Source organism: Augochlora pura, chromosome 6 (assembly GCF_028453695.1).
Source record: "Augochlora pura isolate Apur16 chromosome 6, APUR_v2.2.1, whole genome shotgun sequence".
Lineage (NCBI taxonomy): Eukaryota > Metazoa > Arthropoda > Insecta > Hymenoptera > Halictidae > Augochlora > Augochlora pura.
In genome coordinates, this window is record NC_135777.1 from 9,848,423 (window position 1) to 9,869,670 (window position 21,248).

Below are 21,248 nucleotides of genomic sequence, written 5' to 3' on the forward strand. Positions count from 1 at the left end.
CATATCCTTACGAAATTTAAAATAAATAACAAAATGGAACATTTTTGAAAAAATCTTCTATGCTGAAATGTGACTCTGGCAATAGAGAATCTTCTAGTTGATGATGAAAACTTTCTCTGATTGGAGTTTTAATTGTACGAAGTAATTCGCATGAAGATCTGCAGTTCCGTAATTATACTAATTCTTTTTCTGCAATGATTAAGTCCTATAGGAAAAGAACAAACGAAAAAAGATATTCAGAAACTTCCGCTAAAATGAGCAATTTTTACGACAAATTTAAACAAGATGTATATAAATATAAAGAAAATATATGTATATACAAATATATACAAAATATGTAAAATTCTCAACAAGATAAAAAAATTAATTTACATTTCCAAGTATGTATCTATATCTATACTTTTTCTACAGGTAGAGAATTGTCAAAATGTACAAACATTTGAATGCACTATAACATAAAATATTTTGCAAATTTCTACATAATACAATTCTTCTTGTAACATTCTTTATAGTAATTAATCTTTGCAATGAAGAACTCAGATGTTCTTCTAATAAACTGGTTCGAAATCAGTTTGGACAAAATATGGAAAAGAAAAGAAATTTGTTCCAATTTTTCACCTCTTGATAGAAAATTTATTCACTTACCGCACGAAGAAAGGAGACCATAAAAAAACGTTTAAGAGTATTTCAACTATGGAAGCTCATACAGGTAGAATGTAAATTTTTGTGTAAGGTGAAATTATATTGTGAAACAATATATTGGTGGTTTACTGTCGATAAGATTATTAGAAAATATTAAAAGGCAGTCGTGGTTAGACGTGGTTAGGGTATCTGTATTAACAAACAATAAAAATAGTCAAGAAATTTTCACAACGTTACACCACTTAAAACTTGGGACAGCTAATCGTCTACGTATTATAATCGTTCTATTAATATAATCACAGACTGCTGATCTTTAAACATCTATAATAATAAATGAGTGGTATGTAACATTTTCATAACTTTTTTACGAGTAAATATTTTCGATGCCAATGGAAACCTTCCATGATTCTAATCTCTGAAAAATGACGTACGAATTTATTCTAAAAGGCAAACAAAATTGAAAATTGAAAGAGGTTCCCTGATGTTAGTTAATGATAATTATTATCCACTGGTCCGTAGTCAACTATAATACGTCCGAAACACGCGAGAAATATGCACGCGATATGCAAAGAATGTGGTATGTGCATAAAATCGTGTGCAGAACATACGCATTGTGGAAAATATGGCGAATATGCAAAATGGAAAACAGATTTTTAGAGCCCTAAATGACAAATGAAATATCTGCCCGGCTTCCATTACTCTAATCATGTACTATAATACGCGTGCGCATAAATGAATATAATCTAAAAAAGTTCTGAGCTACAAGTATCCTACATCTAGGTTGTTTATTGTCGTTAACATTATTATTATTTCATATCTCAACTGTTTATAATAATAGAAGTACTAATGATAATTTTAATAAATTATTGGACCTTATTCATTTATGAAAAAATGCATAGCCGCGATTTAAAATAGCAGAAACAGAATTCTTCAATAGCGGAGTATCGATACTTATCGAGCACTATCGACGCCTAATTTTCGATGTTATTAACAAGGGAGGAATTTCTAGAAAATATTAATCACAAACTATAGGAAAAATTTGTATTAGTTCTAACATTATTTACTTAAACATTAACGCATGGCTTTATAAGCAATCTCGGAGTTGCTTTTTGGTAAAATAAATAAATTCACGTCTTTTTTACAAATAAATATTACATTTATGAACGTAATCGTGTACATGGCTTCTTTTCGTTGTTGAACTGTAAGATTTCGTCGAACTATCAAGTGACTTTATGAAAAGTTCGCTCAGCGTAAAGCACGAAATTAATTAGTGAATCGGAAAGCTTCAAAGCAGCGAACAATAAAGTCTAATCGAGAGAATAAACTATTTATTTCCCTCGCGGGAAAATAACTAAGGAAGCGGCAAATTAATAAAAATCATGGCTATTTGCCGGCTCCTTAACCAGCTACGCAAGAAACGAAATGCTCGTCTGTTTCGCGCGCAAACTTCCCTGCCCCCCCCCCCCCCCCCATCCAAAAAAGTAGATACGTAATCTTAAACCTGCGGAACAGCAGTTTTTTCCACGTAACACAACCAGGAAGAAAATTCGAGCCTCGAATCGCTCCGCAAAATGCGCGAGTTTCTCTACGCGCGCCGCATTTCCGCCGACCGTGGGTAGTTTGCGGCCATAAACTTGAGGCTTTTTCTTTTTTCCTTGTTTTTTTTCTTTCTTTTTTTTTTAACAACGTCCACCGGAAAAGAGAGGTCGGCCGGATGATGCACGTACCTGAATCGTCGAAGACCGCGCGGTTTTTGTTGGCGCGGACCGACCACAATTTTAGAACGACCGCAAATTAAGCAAGCGCGAGTGAAAGAGGGGGAGGGGTGGGGAGAGTGTGTGTGAGTGGGGGGAGGGGGGGGGGGACAACGCGGGACACTGCAAAAACAGCTGCGCTCCCTGAAAACCTCTCTCCGAAAAGAGCTGTAAATTTACCATAGCGTAGACTTACGACGCGCGCCCCCCCGTTCACGTTGATGACGCCGCGGCCGAGGTATCCTTAGACATCAGCCGCTGATAATTTCCGGCCGCAATTTATACGACCGCCGCGGAGGGGAATGAATATTTGTGAAAAATGTATGCTTTGAACGCCGCGTATTTTATAATATATCGTTCTCGAGTAGAAACAAAGTAACAAGTACAATATTTTCGCGCGAGTTAAGGGTTGCAGACACGTGTATCTAGTTACAAGTATGTACACCCAACTCTTTTTTTACACGGTAGATATGTTCCTTAGAAAAGCGTGCAAAAAAATCGTGTAAAAAAAAATACATACATGCGACATATGGTAAATTTGGGGATATGTTCCACAACTTCAAAAAATCGTGTAAGATGAAAAAATTCTAAATATTTTCCCAAAAACCGTGTCAAAGAAATAATAATGAAATTCATATTACATAAGCATTTGTAAAACAAAAACAATTCATTTTTATTACAAAAAAAATTAAAATTAGTGTACAGTAGAAATTCAATCCATAAGTACAAAACATATAAAAATTAAAATTGAAATTAGGAATAAAAATCAATTCTGCAATTATTCATCGCTACTTGATAACAAGCTTACACGTTTATTACGGACTGGACCAAGAATGCTATCATCTGTAGATATGTCAGATATGTCTAGCACAACTGTCGGGTTTGATTCAAATGAAGAATTTCGTTCGTTATTAACCGCCTCTGTTGGTTTTTTTGTTGTTATAAAGTCTGTTATTAGCGCCTGTTTTTTTTTTGGCTTTTAGTTGCTTATATAAATTATATTTTGTTGCTATATAGATAAGTTTCTGTAAGACGCTGTCAAAATTAGAATTAAACAAAATTTTTTAGCGATTCGTGCTAGAACCAAAAATTCGTGTAAATAAGTGTATTTATTCTATAACGTTATTTCAAAATCGTGTAAAAAAAGAGCTGGGTGTATGAGAATGTAAAGTTACAAGGACAAGTCTATTGCTTCGAGTTTAATTACGGTACGTGTTTAATTTTCCAGGTATGATTTATTTTAATCTAATCTGAGGACTTGCCAAATGAAATCATCGTCGAGCAAAAACAGATTAATGCGAATAAATCTGTATGAAAGTATAGAGTTGCAAATATTAGCTTAAAGTTACAAGTACAAGCTTAATGTTTAAAACACCAGTTTAAAGATGCTAGTACGATTTATTTTAATATAATTCCTGGTTATGCGAGAGAAAATTATTTATTAGGAAAGAACAGATTAAGACAGATAAGTCGGTATGGAATTTTAAAGTTTCAAATATTAGTTTATAGTTACAAGTACAAGCTTAATGTTTCAAGTACCAGTTTGATGTTGCAAGTACGATTTATTTTAATATAATTTCTGGTTTCGCGAGAGAAAATTATTTATCAGGCAAGAACAGACTGATACAATTAAATTTGTATGGAAATGTAAAGTTGTAAATATTAGTTTAAAGTTACAAGTGGAAGCTTAATGTTCAAAAGAATAATTTTAATGCTACAAATACAAGTTTATTGTACGAGGTACGATTTATTTAAATGCAATTTGAAGTGTCGCCAAATGAAGTCATTTCTATCTCGAAATAGATTAAGGCAGAAAAATCTGCGTAAAAATGCAAAGTTGATCTTAAATCTAATTCGAGGTCTCTCTTGTCAGATAAAATCATTTTCAAGTAAACTCACTTTCACACATACATCTGTACGAAAATCTTGCTTCTTTTATTAAGTTCTTTTATAATTCTCTAAATTGTGTGGTACTTGTTGAGTGTTGTTTTTAAATGGTGAATGATAATGAATCTGAAGAGCTTGAGAGAGAGAGAGAGAGAGAGAGAGAGAGAGAGAGGGGGGGGGAGTACAAAAGCAGCATCAAGAGCAGTATCAAGAGCAGTGCAAAGCTTGGAGAGAGAAGAGATCATTTAACTACTCATATTAACCAAATTAAACATAATATTTAAATATCTGTTCAACAGACTGTTCCATAATTCATCCGACCATACCTGCTACTTGCGAAAACGTTACACAAAAGTTTGATTTAACACTTTACCGACCGGTTAATTCGGCCACTACACATTTACATCATTATAAAAACATATTTACATTCCCGTAACATCATCGTTAAACAATACTTATTATATTTCGATTTTATTCAGCTTGAAATATCTAAAACTTATTAAATTATATAATAATATAGGAGCTCACAGAGATAAGATTACATAGAATATTGATTTATAGAATATCGGTCGGTAAAGTGTTAAAATCGTAGGGTACACTATTTCTCCCTTTTAAAAAGAGCTGCGAAAATGCATATTTTCAGAACAGTATCTAAAGAATTGCTGGTAGAGTTGATTATCGCGTGGATATCGTCCCGTAAGGTCGAACAAGTGCTGGTCGACGCATTCGCGAAAGATAAGAGGACAAAGAAAAGTGGGCGCGCAAGGGTTAAGAACAGCCGTGTAGTCGGGATCACTTCCGCGCGGTGGCAGAGATTCGTGGGACCGCGTAAAACGCAAATCGGACTAGCGGCGACGGAGATGACCAAGCCGGTTCTTTCCGCAGCGATTCCCGCAGTCGCATTCATGCGCCGAGAGAACGAGGCGACGGTGAATCGCGACTTCTCTCACGACCGCCCGAAGGGTTCGGGGCAAAGAACACGTCTCCACCCGCTCCATCCACGGCCGTGCTTCAGCGGGAGAGTTATTACCCGGGGTGTTGTATGCAGGTAACTACAAGGGCGACCATAATGCTGGAAGTAATGCGAATTTGCTTGACAAGTGGTCGGAGGGCTGTGTGCCGCATTCGAAATCAGCTCCGACCACCGAGCAGGGTCCCGGGCTCGGAAATTCCGCGCTTTTCGCCAAATGTACCTCGCGTCGCCTCGCCTACCGTCGCCTAGCGTCGACTCGCGCCGTCGTACGTGCGTTCCGCCGTCCAGTGACCACGCGGTAGCCGTTCCCCGTGAAAACGCCGCCAGGAGGATGCGAATTACGATCGATCCGGCCGGCCACCACGGTGAAACGTAATCGTCGGACAGTTTCGACGGTGGAAAATCGGGCCATCAGATTCCGGGCCACTCTCCGCGTTGGCCAGAGCCGCGCCGCGCCGTGCCGCGGTCTCAGGAAGATCGCCCGTTTCGGTATCTGACCAACGGAAATCACCATGGTCCGGCGATTTCGTAGCGTTTATGCAGATTGCGGGAACCGGCCGTGTAGAATATCAAGATCTTCGGCTGGCGGATTGTTGAATTATCATTGCGCTTCTTCGCTTCGCGGAACTCGTGCTATTCGTGCGAGAGCGGTTTTAATACACGCACGGTAGAAATGCAACCGATTTCGTACGATTTCGTTCGTTTTTGTTGCTGGTTGACCGAACTGAGAATTTTTATCCGTTCGCAGGCACGTACCAGCGTTGTATTGGTGAAATACATTGTTATTTAACACATCTTGCGCGGGAAGCGACTAAAGTCGTTATTATTGATTTTCTTAGTTTTTAATTTCTGACAAGTTGTTTTTATTTTTTTAAAGGGAATAAAGAAATTGTTTTTAACACAGAAACTGTAAACTTTTATCAAAAGACCCTAATGTTTAAAAACTACAGTTATCTTATGCAGAAGGAATTTTGCGTCCGAACTGCAAAAAATCGCCCGCTACACGGTAAGACTCTGGCGGCAAAGTGCCCGCGCAAGATGTGTTAATTATATAATTGAATTATATTGTGACTCAATTAAGTAATTCAAACCTTCGAGTTAATTAAGTTACTTATTCTAATGACGAATACGATTCAAACATAATGCAAGTCGAATACGATGTAATACAAATACAATGTAAGTCAAATACCATGCAATTCAAATACAATGTAAGTCAAATATGTACTATGTAATTCAAATGCAATGAAAGTCAAACGTAATGCAATTCAAATGCAATGTAAGTCAAATATAATGCAATTCAAATTCAATGTGATTCAAATACAATACAATTTAACCCCTTGCCATACTATTTTCTTCATAGTTGCATGGATGAGTACTTTTTCTATTATAATAATTTCTTAGATGAAAAAGGAAAACTATTTATTCCGTTTGTCTACGTTTACTTAAATGGTTAAATACTGATGACAAGGGGACAGAATTTTATTCCGGCATAAAAGAACGGAATAACATTTATACTTAACACGATATTAATAGAAATCTCTATGACTAGCCAGTCTCGTCAAAATACGGCAAGGGGTTAAATTACTGTACAACTTAATTCAATGGTGATCTAAATTACGAATTACAATGTAATTGAATTACTTTGTGATTGTTAGTCTTTAAGTAATTTAGTTGTCTTCGAGTAGCTTCTCTTTCTTCTTTCAATTTCGTGTCGTTTCGTCCACAGGTGATCTAAGCTATATTATTATTTAATCTTTAACTGATCGTTATTTCTATTTTACTTCGTAGTAAAATTTGATTGTACGTGTTTCATTGTTCTATACATGCATGTACTACCTGAGACTAAAATACAATGAATCGTTCGCGCAGGATTTTATTGACGCGTCATTTTTCCACTTTTTGTTTCTATGGAAAAGGATTTCATAAAGCATTCATTTTGCAAAACAAATCGTTACTTTTTTATTACTTTTGCCGATACTCGAGCACGGCACACTACAAAGTTAAAGCGCCAGTAATTTTTTGCCAAAGAATTGTCAATATTTGAACAGCTGTAACTCAATTTGAAGCCCTCAAACAGTCATGATTCCTTTTTGGTAAAAATAAAGGCGAAATTACTTTCCGAATAACCCAGTGTTTAATTTAAATTAATAGTAAAAAATGGAAAAAAAAATTGAGAGCGTTGAATTTTTGCAAATGGAAGTTTTATTTGTCCAAAAATCAACAAACCGGCGATCTACTATCAAAATATCATAAACAAAAATGAATCGTAACTGGACAGCGAATTTGATGCATTTATAACGAGAATAAGTAGACCGAATACGAAACAATAATTACATTTAAAGAATATAAAAATGCTGTTCTATTAAGTTTAATTCGTTTCAACGATTGAGAAAAGAAATAAATGTTAATTAATGTAGTTCCTGGAGCATGCAATAAGTGCCGATAATATTTATTTTGCATAGAAATCCGCTGTCTATTCGTAAGTAATATTTTTAATTGGATACAGCCGAGCATCGCGCTCGGACTGTATTAATTAATGCTGACATTTACGTAAATGATTTGCGCCCCTCGTAACAGTACTCCGCTCCAGTGACAAACAAACTCCGCCCTATTTATCGATCCGCGAGAGCAAACTTTTCTCTTTTCGAAAAGATCGCGATGACTTGAAGTTCGCCCCGACAGAGCACGAAGAGTCGTATCTTCCATCCGTCCCGGCTTTTTTTTTTGTAATTAATATTTATTACCCGTGGGATTCGCGGCGGTTATTAATTAAATGTGATCCTCGCCGGAGGCGAAGTACATTACTCGACACGATCCGCCTGAGGGCTTTCACAAATCTTCCCTTCACCCCTTTCGCTTCTCCGCGCCCCTCTCGCGGCCCCGGTCTCGCCCCTCGCAGGCTATTCTTATCTGTTTCAATTGTCTCAATTGCTAGAAACTTTCCGCGAAATTATCGCGAGCGGCGTAGAAGTTGTCGATGATCGCGCTGTTTCCCGAACTAATTCGAACGTAGAATGCTTTAGGGGTTGCTCGATAATGTAAGTCGGTCTCGTAATAAGGGTCGCAAGGTCACGTTTCATGCTTGAATTGCCCTCGCAGTTGGGGACATCGAGACCAATCGGGTATTGATGTTTGATCGTTCAAGTGAGACGAAATTCTTCGAATATTGCTTAAAATATTAATTATTCATTCAGAATATAAGCAGGGGAGACAGGCGGTAGAGTAACGAAGAGTGAAGCAGAGACAATGGAAAACTAAATATAGAGTTATGAATAGTATTAATAGTTTAATAATAGTATAATTCTAAATGCGTTGTATGAATTATTATATTTTACTCGAATTTAATCTCTTAGCTATGCTTTATCCAATTGTATTATTAGTTATTGATACAAACGATTAAAGTGAAAGCGTATATGTACAATACACTAAAAAAAAAACTATATATACAACTAATGCTATATATAACTATACCAAAAAAATATATATTTTGAAAAATGGTAATTTAATTATGAAAAATTTCATTCGCGCAAAATCCAGCCGTGCATAAAAGTTTCATTTATTGTATTTTATTCTATCCCATTTTATTTTATTTTATGATAGGTAATAAAGTTCTTTATTAATCGTCCATTCCGAAATATTTGTCGTATAATTAGAATAGTTACATAAAAGAAACGTCATACTTCGGCAAGCAATATACTATTTAAACAACTTATTATATAAATACTCAACGATTAGTTATACTTCTTTTTTGATTCCTCTTTATTAATTTGTAATTACGACTTGCATAACATTAACGAATAGTTATATAACACTGATAACATCATGTGACTCGATACTTTTAACGACATTTGAAAATAAAACACATTGATTAATAGTTGAAAGATTACTTTCCATATTATGTACCCATTTGTTTCACAAACGGCATTGCCTATCTTCAGACTGGTTTAACTCTTCGCGCTCGGCTGTCCCCTCTGAGGGGACATCGTAATTCTAGCATATCACTCGGATGTCCCCTCTCAGGGGACATTAAAGTTTATTAGTGATTACGCGAAATTGAGTTATTTCAGCGCAACTTTTTGAGACATGCATGTTTCTCTGATGTTTCCTTTTGAAATGGCACAAGAAGTCAAATCAAAATATAGTAAAATTGCTAAGATATATAGAAGAAATGTCAGCGTGTTTTGTGCGCGACAAGAGCGAGACGAGAACGTGCGCGGATCATTACGCTTCGATGTATTGTTTCCTCCGTAAATCACGGAAATGGTGGAGGAAGTTATTTTTTTGGGGGGTTGGAAATGGGTGTAATTAACTCATATATAATATATCGGATCTCACAACAAACAAATAATGAAACGCCATTGACGCACCACAAGTTCGTCAAGACACTCATTGACCAGTTGGAGGGTGATTTTCATGTATCGAGAAGGCGTCCATCCACATCTCTTGAAGACACCAGATTAGACAATGAACTACATATTCCCGATGTGGGACAAAGAAAACGGGAGTGTATAGTTTGTTCCAACAGGAACACACCTGGTGGCAGGCGTCAAACAAATTATTATTGCCAAACGTGCACCAATATGCCTGCAATGCATATTGGGGAGTGTTTCAAAATTGATCACACTGTACAAAATTATAAACAATAAAATATTGATTTTTTTGCGAAAATACATTCCTCGATGTCACCCGATTCACATAAGTCCAATACCATTATAATACGTTGCTTGGTTCCAAAAATTATACCAAATCATATGAGGGTTTGTAAATGGACGTTTCCGCCGCAAAATAGCGTCGAGTAGCTGGTAGCCAGCTTCCAGAATCGTGCCGAGTGCAAAGGGTTGAAAGGCTCGTAATGTGAATTATTAATTGTGATGTTTCCATTTCGAAGTTCACGTTTGAGTTCGCGAAGTTTTCGAAGATCCACAGCGGCAAGCTGGAAAATCGTGAATAGTTTTATAAAATCGTGGTAGTTGAACGAATCGAACTTCAGAACCACGACAATCTTAATCTGGTAAGCTCGATCCAGTTCAACTGAACCGAAATCTGATCAAGTGTTGTAGAAATGTTCGATAATGTAATTCCAACATTCAAACGGAGCGGAATTATTTCGAAGTTCGAAAGAAAAATGAAAGAGAATCGCCTTGCGTACGATAGCTTTTTATATCATCAGATATTTTGTGACAAATGATTTTGATTTTTCATATATATATCTCATTTAGGTTTATAGAAAACGTATGACCACATAGTTTCTGGCAATTAATTGATATTTTTCGCACGGTTCATTAACCCTTTGACTACTGTTGGCGCCTATTGGCGCCCGACACATGTTGGCTTCCCGGTACTGTAGGCGCCAATAGGCATCCAGATCAAATTTCGTCTGTTTCGCCCGTTCATTATTAAATTTCATTATTAAATATTATAAAAAAAAAAAACTTAAAATTAATATTCACTTCAAGTAATATTGATCTAATGTGATAGAATTCGGTGTTTTGAATATTTTAATATAATTCTTCAGAAATGCGTGTCTAACGAAAAACTTCGCCATACCCAGTGGACGTCGTGAGTGAATTGGTATCGTACCGTACGGCCGATGCGTGTCAAAGTCTGCCGTAGCCAAAGGGTTAAATGATATAAAACGGCTAAATAAAATTATAATAGATCCCAGTATACTCTGCTAATTTTAGCCGGAAATGTCCGCCGTTAAATTATCAAATCCAAAGAACCATAATGCACAAACAACGTCTTCTATCACAGTGAAATCAACAAAGGTCGATGCTAATAAACCAGAACCTGAACTCGCAGTCCCGGAATAATACATAGACGAAAATAATTGTGCGTTAAGTTGCATAAAGGAAGACCCCGTAGAAATCCAGCTAGTCGGATTCGTTCGGACAAACTCGGCAGCGGTGGCGATTAAATCCCCTATTCCGCAGAAGCTGAACATGTAAAACGAATGTGCCTGGAAATCCTGAAGAAACCGAGATCATACCGCAATCCTTGTCCCGCCTCGGAGCCAGAGGCGACGGCCAGGCGAGCGCGGCCGCTCCGGTTAAAGATAATTATCAAACCCGAGGAGGTGGGTGGATGGGACTTTAAACGAGAGAAGAGGGTGGTTCACAAGTTGTCGGCGCAACGGCGGAGGTAAAAACGTAATGAAAGCCGATGGGAACGGGGTCGAATGTAAGCGGATCAACCGGAAAAATAAGAGAAAAAAGGTGAACAGAAAGGCGTAAGGGTTTGCTGAAGGTGGAGGGAATAGGGGAGAAGGGGAGGGCCCTCGTTTCTCGAAAGTGAGCAGTTCTTGGCCCAGTTAACGCCTATGAGGAGACAACCGACTAACTATAGAGTCCGTAGCTACCTGGCGCGGCTCGGTCTTGGTAGCTTCGTGGAAAGAGGTTATTTCGCGGGATGTCACGCCTGGCCCATTAATAACCCTAGCCGCAAGCTCTCGAGGACTAGAACGCCCCCTCTCTATCTATTCGAGCCGGTCCGCTCTGTTCGAGTCATGGTTTCTGCTCGTGCCGGGATCCGGGAGACTGGAGACGGTGAACCCGTGTCGCCCCAACCTCCCATGGCTCTCCCAAGGCCGCTCCGGACGGCGCCGAGCGTGAGGAGTTTGCAAAGCTCTCCTCGCGAGACGTAGTTAACGGAACCGGCGCGCCGCGCACGCGGTCATGTATAATAGACAGAAGGAATCTCCCGTGGGTGCTTGGCAGCTCATTTCGCATACGGGTTTTTTAGTGGTCGTGCAAGCCGTTCCTGGCGAACCGTTCCGTTCCAAGCCGTGACGGGGGTCGAGTGTGTCGCGAGCAACAAACTCCTCTCTTCCTCTTCGCCCTCCGACGTGCTCGCCGCTCTCTCGCCGAGCCAAGGATCGCCCGCGGCGACGGCGACGAGCTTTCGAGCATCGGGAACTGATTTTTATCGGGGTCAAACTGCAACCTGCCGCCCCAATAATAGTCTTTCTAGCATCCCTAGTCTATAGACTGTTCGAAGCGGCTTGAGAGTTTAAATTTACTATTTTCACCACGAATTTACTACCGATCGGTAATGGTGACTTGTTAAATTGGCTCCATGATAATAATGGTGACTTGCTAAATTGATTCCATATCAATAATGGTGACTTGATGACAAATTGACTCGTGTCAATAATGGTGACTTGATGTCAAACTGATTCTATCTCAATAGTAATGACTTGATGTCAAATTGGTTTCATGCTAATAATGGTGACTCGATGTCAAATTAATTCCGTGACAATAATGGTGACTTGATGTCAAACTGATTCCATCTGGTACTATTAGCAGATAACACATGGTTGATTTGACGACAAGGCATCATTATTAGAAATACAATTAATTTGCTACCAAGTTACTATTTTTACAATGATGCTAAGTCAATTCGATGTGCCATTAGTATTAGTGTTAATTTGACACACGTCACCACTCTAAAGTTAATACCCATTCTATACAAGATATTGAGAAGTGGTTCAAGATTTTTAATTTACTATACTTACTTTTTTACAAGACATAAATCGTTGCAGCTTAGTGACTATAAAAGGTGATAGAAAAGAAAGATGTAAAGAATGTCCAATCGTCGTCGGTCCAAAAGTGAATCCTTTCGGCAGAAAATCGACTTTTATAATTATATTTTATAATATTCGATTAAGTGATAATATTATTATTAGCATTAACAAGGATTCTGTCATAAATGTAAATTCAACACGAACCTACTAATACTGCAATTATATGATAATACTATGAACTAACACTACAAATTCTTAAAATCTCGAATCGTTTCTTTTTTAACATCCTGTATATCCCACTAAACTGCGACGATTTATCTCTCTCGGAAAAAATAAGGTTACTTGCGTTGAGTGACCCTCGTATTTCGTTCGAAAAGGTAGCAGACTCGTTACATCATTAATCATGTGATTTATATACCCGCATTGAAGATAAAAATGATGTTTATTGGGCAATATATGTTATCAGGGACACTCTAATAGTTGATCTTCCGCAGCATCCTGCCAACGATTGACGTAAGTTGAAGGGTTATTGATCAATCCGTTGCGCACGGAGAATTTTCACGCACGAACAACTTGAACGTTTGTCAAGAAATGCTTGAAATAAAATTGTATGAAATCGTATAACATTGGAAATAATTATTGCAATTAGATAGAACTTGATATGATATCGCATTGATACAAATTATGAAATAGAAAAATATTTCATTTTGATGGTGCCATAATTTCATTGCGGATTTACGCAATTATGACATAAATAATTAGTTATTATTTAAAAAACAGACAGGATTAGAACAAAATTAAGAATGTTGATAGATTAACTTAACTAAATTATTGAAGAAAAGAAACATGGAGGATTATTATTTGCCAACACTTGTTTTGTTACAAGTTATTCCCAAGACAATTAAGGGCTAAGTTATTTTGAAATCATTTGATAATTTATTTCGCCCGTCTTTTCAACATTTCCGACGTTGTGTGAACTACATTTTAAAACACGATTCACAATTTTCGGAAATGTCACCGCCATGATTTCAAGCCACTGAATTATCAGCAGTCTTGACATATCCTCCTATTAATATAAGATTGGGAAACGGAACAGAGAATCTCGCTACCGAAATTTTTGTCGGGGTTTCCCGACGGTTCATTCATACGCGCGCATTTAATGACAAGCATCGAAAGACAAACATTCTCATACACGCTGCTATTTAATCAGCAAACACTCGTCCGCCAACATTCGTACGAGCGCGTTCAATCTGAAAGAAACTCTCGTGCGCAAGGAGTTTTCCACGCGGGTCCAACCATTCTCTTCTGCAAACAGACGCAGACGAACGCAAACCCTTGTACGGAAAACGCGAGTCGAAATCCCGTGTTCGTACATATTCGCGCGTTTTCCCTAACATTCCCTATCCTAACCGATGACCGTGATTAACGTCGTTTTCGCATTTCGCGCGGCGTATTGCGCGATCTAACTCCGCTCCGCTAGCAACAAATAAAATATTAAATCTCGTAAATATTAGCGACAATCTTTTAATGTCCCATTAAAAGCGCTGGTCGCGTCGCTGACTAAATTTACGATGTCTCCCGAGAGAGAGAGAGAGAGAGAGAGAGAGAGAGAGAGAGAGAGAGAGAGAGAAAGAGAGAGGGCAGTTGCAAAAGATTAAATGCAATAAAATTTTACTGCTTGTAATAGGTTTCAAATGGTACCCGTATAAATTGCATCGTAACTCACGGTGTACCACCTGACGATTATCGTTAAAGTGTTTCTAATACGTCAGTCGCGCGATGAAGTAAAAGGAATAAATTATTCGACAGCTTCTCATTTGTTTGTTGTGGTAGAATGTATTTTATGAAAACATGTTCTAGCACTTATCAACTCCTTCAATTGGGTTTGACGATGACGATTTCTGGCATTAACGTGTTAACACTTGATAAGGTAGTGAATACATGCTAACACTTGATAAGATAATGAATTACGAAATGATTCAAGTATATTTTAATTCAATCAATCATCAAATTCAACTTTGTAATTCGTAATTCAGATGTTCATTTAATTAAATTGTAATGTGGTTCCTAATTGCAGTTAAAAAACGATTACAGAATACTGAGTAATTGCAATGATTACAAATCACAATGTAATTGAATTACATTAATTACGAATTACAATGTAAATGAATTAAGATTAAGACGATGTCATTGAATTAAAATAACGAAAAAAAGGTAATAAATTAACGAATAAAAGCAAAACGAAAAAATGTGAACACGAAACCGCGTTACTATATTATCATGTAACTGAAATAGAGCGTAATTAAAGATGATGTGAATAATTACGAATGTAGAAACAAATTTGTTTAGTCAAAAGAGTTCAACAATATTTCTAAAATAACCGAATACAAGTAACGTATACAGATGAAATGAAATTATCATACACGAAATTTAACTTTAAACAAGTCAAACGGGAAAACTTGACAACTATAGAAACGAGGACGTCTCAAGATTCCCCTAAATCATTCACGCGATCCCATTTCAAACCACTCACCCTGTATAAACAGCGCGGCAACACGGGGGGTATAAATAATCCGCGAAGAATCGGCGGTAAATAATCGTTAAGAAGACGCGAAGATCTTCCGAAGAAAAATGATCGTCCTGCTTCGTTAAATCTGTTTGCGGAACGCCGCTGAAACGCGCGCGCGAGAATTGTAATTAAAGCATCGCCGTGGCGGTAAGGCAAAGATTACCTTGTATATTTATCATGAAACTGAAGGAGCACGAGCTGCAGCACCGGCGAGTGGCACTCGAGGGCTCGTCGAGTTGGCGGAGCACCTAGTCACGCCCGGAAAATAATTCTCACAGTCAATATTACAAATTACCGAGAATTAAATTCGCTTCGGCTGACCATGCTAATAAGGCCGTCAACATCACTATGGTCGAGAAAATAAGTTGGGCAGGGAGCGGGGGCAGCTGGCGCATGCGTGACGATCCCGCATAACAGCGTAGTGTGTTATCGCATGAACATTATACCGAGTGTTCTAAACGTTATCCAAATCGCGGTATCAGAGGTTCCTCGTGTCATTTGATGTAACTTTTCTCTTAACTCAAATGTAATCCGTGGTTTCGTTTACGAGTTATTAGCGCAAAACAGTGACCAATGAGAGGCAAGCTTGGCTAACGCAAAGCAAATTGGCGGTGGAAAATCAGGTCCGCTCATTGGCTCGGTAGCCTCGCGTCATTTAATCTCATCTCTGATTGGTCAGTGGTTTTCGTTAATAACTTGTAAACAAAACCACGGATTGCATTTGCGTTAAGGAAAAAGTTACTTCAAATAACTTCAAGAATCCCCCACTTCCCCATTTTGAGTAACTTTAGTTCCGAAATATAATGTTTACCCGGTAGACACGCGACACGATTGTGCGGTTCTTCTGGCACTCCTTGTGCAACTTATTTTCTCGACCACGGGAACGAGCGAATTTTCATCGGCAAATCCCCACGATTTTTTTTGGCAATAAGAATTTGTGGAAAATGTCGTCTTACTTTTCCGGGTTCCGCTCGTTTCGCTTTCGCCACGGAATTGCTTCCTTCCTCATTCTGTTGCGAATTAGTGACACTAATACCCACTTAACGATATTAATTACGCCAACCTCATTACTCGCTTTAGAAAACGTCGGAGACGTCCTCCGCCGAATGAAAATGCTTTCAAAGAAATGTTAGGTCGTCTCACGAATTCGTTTATTGCTCTTGCTCTTCAAATATATTATTATTGGTCTGTTTAAAAACTAATTTCGTTCACGAGAAAACCAAAGATTATTTTTCTTTATTTCTCATTTTTGTTTTCCTTTTGATTTTTATTTATTGTGTGCTTTCTTAATATCCATGCAAAACGAAATTTTTGTTGGGAAACGAAATTACTTTTAAATTAAATTACTCAATAGATTTTTACGCTAAGCTAGAATCATGTGGACTCGTCTCGAGGAACAGGTGCTGATTTTACAATGTATGGTTCGTTAAATTAATTTCAGTTGTTTCGAAGCAATATGATCTTGTTGATAGATCCTTCTGATATTCTTATTATTTTGTGTTCAGTCTGTGTAGTATTCTAGACTGAAAAATCCCAATACCGTAGCTTTTAAATTACGATTTCTTTGACTTGTTTTTTGGGATAAGATGTAAACATTTCACAAAAGAAATTTTCAAAACGATATGTATAAAATATTTGAAGTATTACGATTTAATAGAGCCATATCGTACATCGATAAACTAAAACTTATTTTAAGGATCAAGGCTTGCAGAAGTGATTTCTTGAAAGTACATTCCCTCAATTATTTACTAAGAATTAATAATTTGATGGGAACGGCAATTGCAAATGAAAAATATTGTGATACACTTTTTAAGAAAATGTCATTGTATCTGAAAGAATGACGAAGATAAAGATAAATAAAGTGCATAAGAGAACAAAAATACTTGAAAAAAAAACTACTAAAAATACTTGTCACATATTTGCGAGTTAATGTTTCCGATCTAAATATGAAAGATGAAAATTACAGCTGTAGAATTCGTCTGCTAGAAATTGCAACGTAAAATACCATAGTCGCATTATTACGGTAAATACGGAAGTGCACTCGCGCTGATATCAATTAGTCGAGTGTGTTCCTTGATATCAATTTCGTGCTTTCTCATGGACGAAAAACGAATCGAGGAAGAATTCGCTAGAAAATCGAGCGCTCGCGGCGGCGGCTGGAGGGTGCGGAGGGGGAGGAGGAGGGTTCTCCGGTCGTGAGAATCGAGTACGGATCAGCAATTAAGGAAATTACAGAGGCAAAAAGAGGCGAGAAAGGGGGGGGGCAACGGGAACAGCGGAGGCACGCGAGTATGATGAACGACGCCGAGAAAGAGATAGAAAAACATCATAAAACCCGGACCGAGGCCGGATTAATGTACGGTTCTTAGTTTTTCCCTAATCCGTAATCTTCCTCCGCCGGCCGGAGTCCCCCTTAATTCGATTTCGTCGGGATAATTATATGTAAGGCGACACGATTGAAATTAACGTCAAACATCGGGGGGTAAATTAACCCGGGAATCTCGTTACGACGCGGAAACGTCGTTAGGTTCCATTAAAAATCAGAACGCGGAAATTAGCGGTCGTTGGATTTCGAGACTACGGTAACAGAGGCGAGTAATGACAGCGGCAGAATTAGAAGTGCACTCCACGTGTCGCCATCTTCATCTTCGCAGTCGACTTGTAATATTTCGTACCGAAGTCGCCGGATTAACTAAGCTCATTTCGTGAGAAATAAATGCCACTTGACTTTCGCTTTTCGATGCGTTCGATTTACTTAACTATTTGGAGCTCATTCTTTTCGCTTTACTCTTTCATTATTAATTATCATTTACTCTATTATTTATTCATTATAAGTTTATTGATTTTGTTATGACTCGACCGCGGATCTTTATGCGTTTACCGGATATAGAAAATTCTCAGAAAACATGATTGATTTTCTTCTTATAATCGAAGAAAATGTTTTTTCTTTAATTCAAATTTTTGTAAACTAACGTACGAAAATTACACGAGAAAGGAAGTTTCGCATTCTGTTAAACTTAATGTAATCATTATTACATTGCAGATCTGTATGAGAAATAAAAATGCCATCGATTGCAAGAAATGTAAACCAAATTTCAGTCCTTTCTTTCAATAAGTTTATAAGTTGAAGATAATACAATGATATTTTCAAATTCTCTCGATTTGTCCACTATATTGAATTACAATTATCTAATCTTCCCATAAACGCGGTCCGGCAATAATGCGCGTACAAATGGCGCGAATGTAGACTATGTCGGTGTCATGGCTGACTTGTTCTACTTACACCAAGGTTCAAAAGCGAAACATTTAAAATTTTAAAAAAGGGAAACATTTAAAAATTTGTGATTGTCATGTTTGATCACAATTTTATCTGCATTTGTTCTACATAATGTCAAAATAGAACAATTACCGGAACGTTTAACCGTTTGACTGCTACGCGGCGCAAAAGCGCTGCGTTCATTTGTCCTCTAAAACCGCACGTTTATTGATCATCATAAGAGAAGATCAATAAACCTTAAGTTATCTTTTTATAAATTTTAATTTTCAAAGAAAAAAAAAACAATGTAACGTTTATTTTACTTATTCACGATCACAATTAATATTGTTTCTTTATAATACGAAAAGAATGATTAAAATTGATTGATATTTGTCTAAATGAGAGCGTTTTATTTGACAACATCAAGTCAAAATATGTCTCGCAGTTTTCGTGCGTTCTTGAAAGAATTGCTTAGCAGTCAAACGGTTAAAAGAAAAGATTGTTCAGTCATACATACTACTATTTACTTTTCGGTACCTCGTGGTCCTCTAATGGTGAAAAGAACTTCGATAACGAATAAATGCACGTCCAGACGCTTAAATTATTTTTATGCGACGATCGGAACGGAACGCGAACGAATTTGTCAAATGGCAGGGCCCTCGTCCCGAAACAATAAAGCGGTGGATATTTTATCGATTCCCGTCTTATTGAATTCGGGGGCTGTGTTACGTCGGCGAGTAATTCAATCGGATCGCTCGACTTCGTCGCAAGATCTTCTATTTTAACGAGCGATTCTGATTCCACGAGGAACTTCTGTTCCGGCGGCCGACCGTGGAACGACAACTTCGAATCGATTCTTCTATGACAGTTGAGAAAATAGGTGTTCGCTGGTCCCCGTCGCCGGAACGAAGACGTCCCCGCCGGGTTATTTCACGGGAATTCGAGGGATCCAATTAACGGGACCGTGGATCCAGGGCTAATTGTATGAATCGGCTTACCGGCGTCGAGCGTAAACAGAGTTGTAAATTTTTCCAGGGCAGTCCGCGTTTAATTGAATCTTTGAAGCGAACCTTTGAACGGTTCGTCGCGCGAACCGCTCGAACGCGGAGCGAGGAAAGGATAGAAAGAGGGTCCAGAGATTCCACGATGGCCGAATAACGGTAAAACATCGGCCCCCTTTTCATGACAAATCGAATTTTTCTCCGGCAAATTTAGCTCTCGATTATGTGTACGTACAATGTCTCGGTTGGCGTGCAGCAACTTCATCGAAGCTTCTCTCCCGTAAAACGACTCCGCCAGCCATAATTCGATAGGAATATGATAGCACCGGAAGCGCAGCTCCGACGATATTTAATTAGAATTTACCGGCAACGAAGCCGGACGAAGAGAGGTGTACTCTCGGGAAAGCGAATCATGGCTCGAGCTAGAATGATTACATTCGTTAACAGTATGCCGATCTGTCGAGTTTGCTGTTCTTCCCTACCGTTGCGTAGAAAGGAGTGAAACTATTTTTAGTTCGTTCCCTGCGGAAATATCGGTGCTCCGTGTGTTTGTGGCTATTTTCGTTCCTTTCATTGCCTGCTGTTCAAAGTTGTTCACATGTTACAAAGCTGCGTTCAAATCCATTAAATACTTTGTTGCGTGCATTCATGACGAAACTGAACGGATGAAAGACGGAACGGTGCGAGATTTATAACTAGGTCGTGGATTTTTATGTTTATATTATATAAAAATTATCTGCATCGATTGCAAACGATGGAGACCAAGCAGTAACTTCATTTTTTCTTAAATCATCATACCAGATTAAAGATAATACGTTGACGTTCTAAAATGCTTTGAATTCGTACGCTATTTTAAACCGTAACGTATAATCGTATAAATAACTGTAAATTAATGGAAAAGAATGGATTGAAGACAAATCTGTGTATGAGATTTATAACTTCCTTTTGTTAATCATCAAGGTTTAGGAATAACAGTGAATAAAAACAGAAGAGATTGCAATTGTCTTGACCCATCCGGGAAATTATTTAATTTCGTTAATTCGATTAGCTTAAAAATGGATAAACACAATTTTTGCAAGAACAAAAACATAATATCAGTACTACGAAATACGAGAGGTGTTAATTAATGCACTTGTAAAAGAGATCATAGTGAAATGTTTTGAAATCATGAGAAAATTTGCCCAACTAGTTCGGCGCGATAAGAAGAGAGTCTTTAACGCGTCATTGGTTGTTCCAGGCGAGAATCCAGCAGCCATGCAGCACGGCAGCAGCAGCAAGCTGCGGTCTGCCATAGTCCTGACCATGGTCGCAGCGTTCGGCTCGTCGCTCCTGAGGTGACCGTGATGCCGGGACTCAATCTTCGCGGGCCTTCAGTTCGAATGGTGCTAACTCGTTCTTTCCTCGCGAAGCATCGGTGGCCAGGCTGAAGGAACAAAGTTGCGGGGTGGGGGGAGGCTCGCGAGCCTCGCGTGCCAGGACCTCGCAACGATCTCGCCGGACCTAGTCCTCGAAGTGGAGGGTTCACCGGCGAAAAAATGGAGACGCTATCCACCGGGCGAAAGTTAACGAGAACGAAGCTCTCACCTGTCGGAAAGGAACGCGACCGGGGCCGACGTCCTCGAACGCGCCGACGACGGAGACTCT

At 38.3% G+C, this 21,248-nt stretch overlaps 1 protein-coding gene across 1 annotated transcript in view; it reads left to right on the forward strand.

Moving 5' to 3' along the window:
• The window catches only part of LOC144471298 (opioid-binding protein/cell adhesion molecule), a 403,527-nt gene extending 382,562 nt beyond the window's left edge, over window positions 1-20,965 (forward strand). The window contains exon 7 of the mRNA XM_078183200.1: window positions 20,842-20,965. Coding sequence (XP_078039326.1) covers window positions 20,842-20,942 — 101 coding nt within the window. The 3' untranslated portion in view covers window positions 20,943-20,965. The remainder of the gene's footprint in view (window positions 1-20,841) is intronic.
• Window positions 20,966-21,248: the final 283 nt, after the last annotated feature.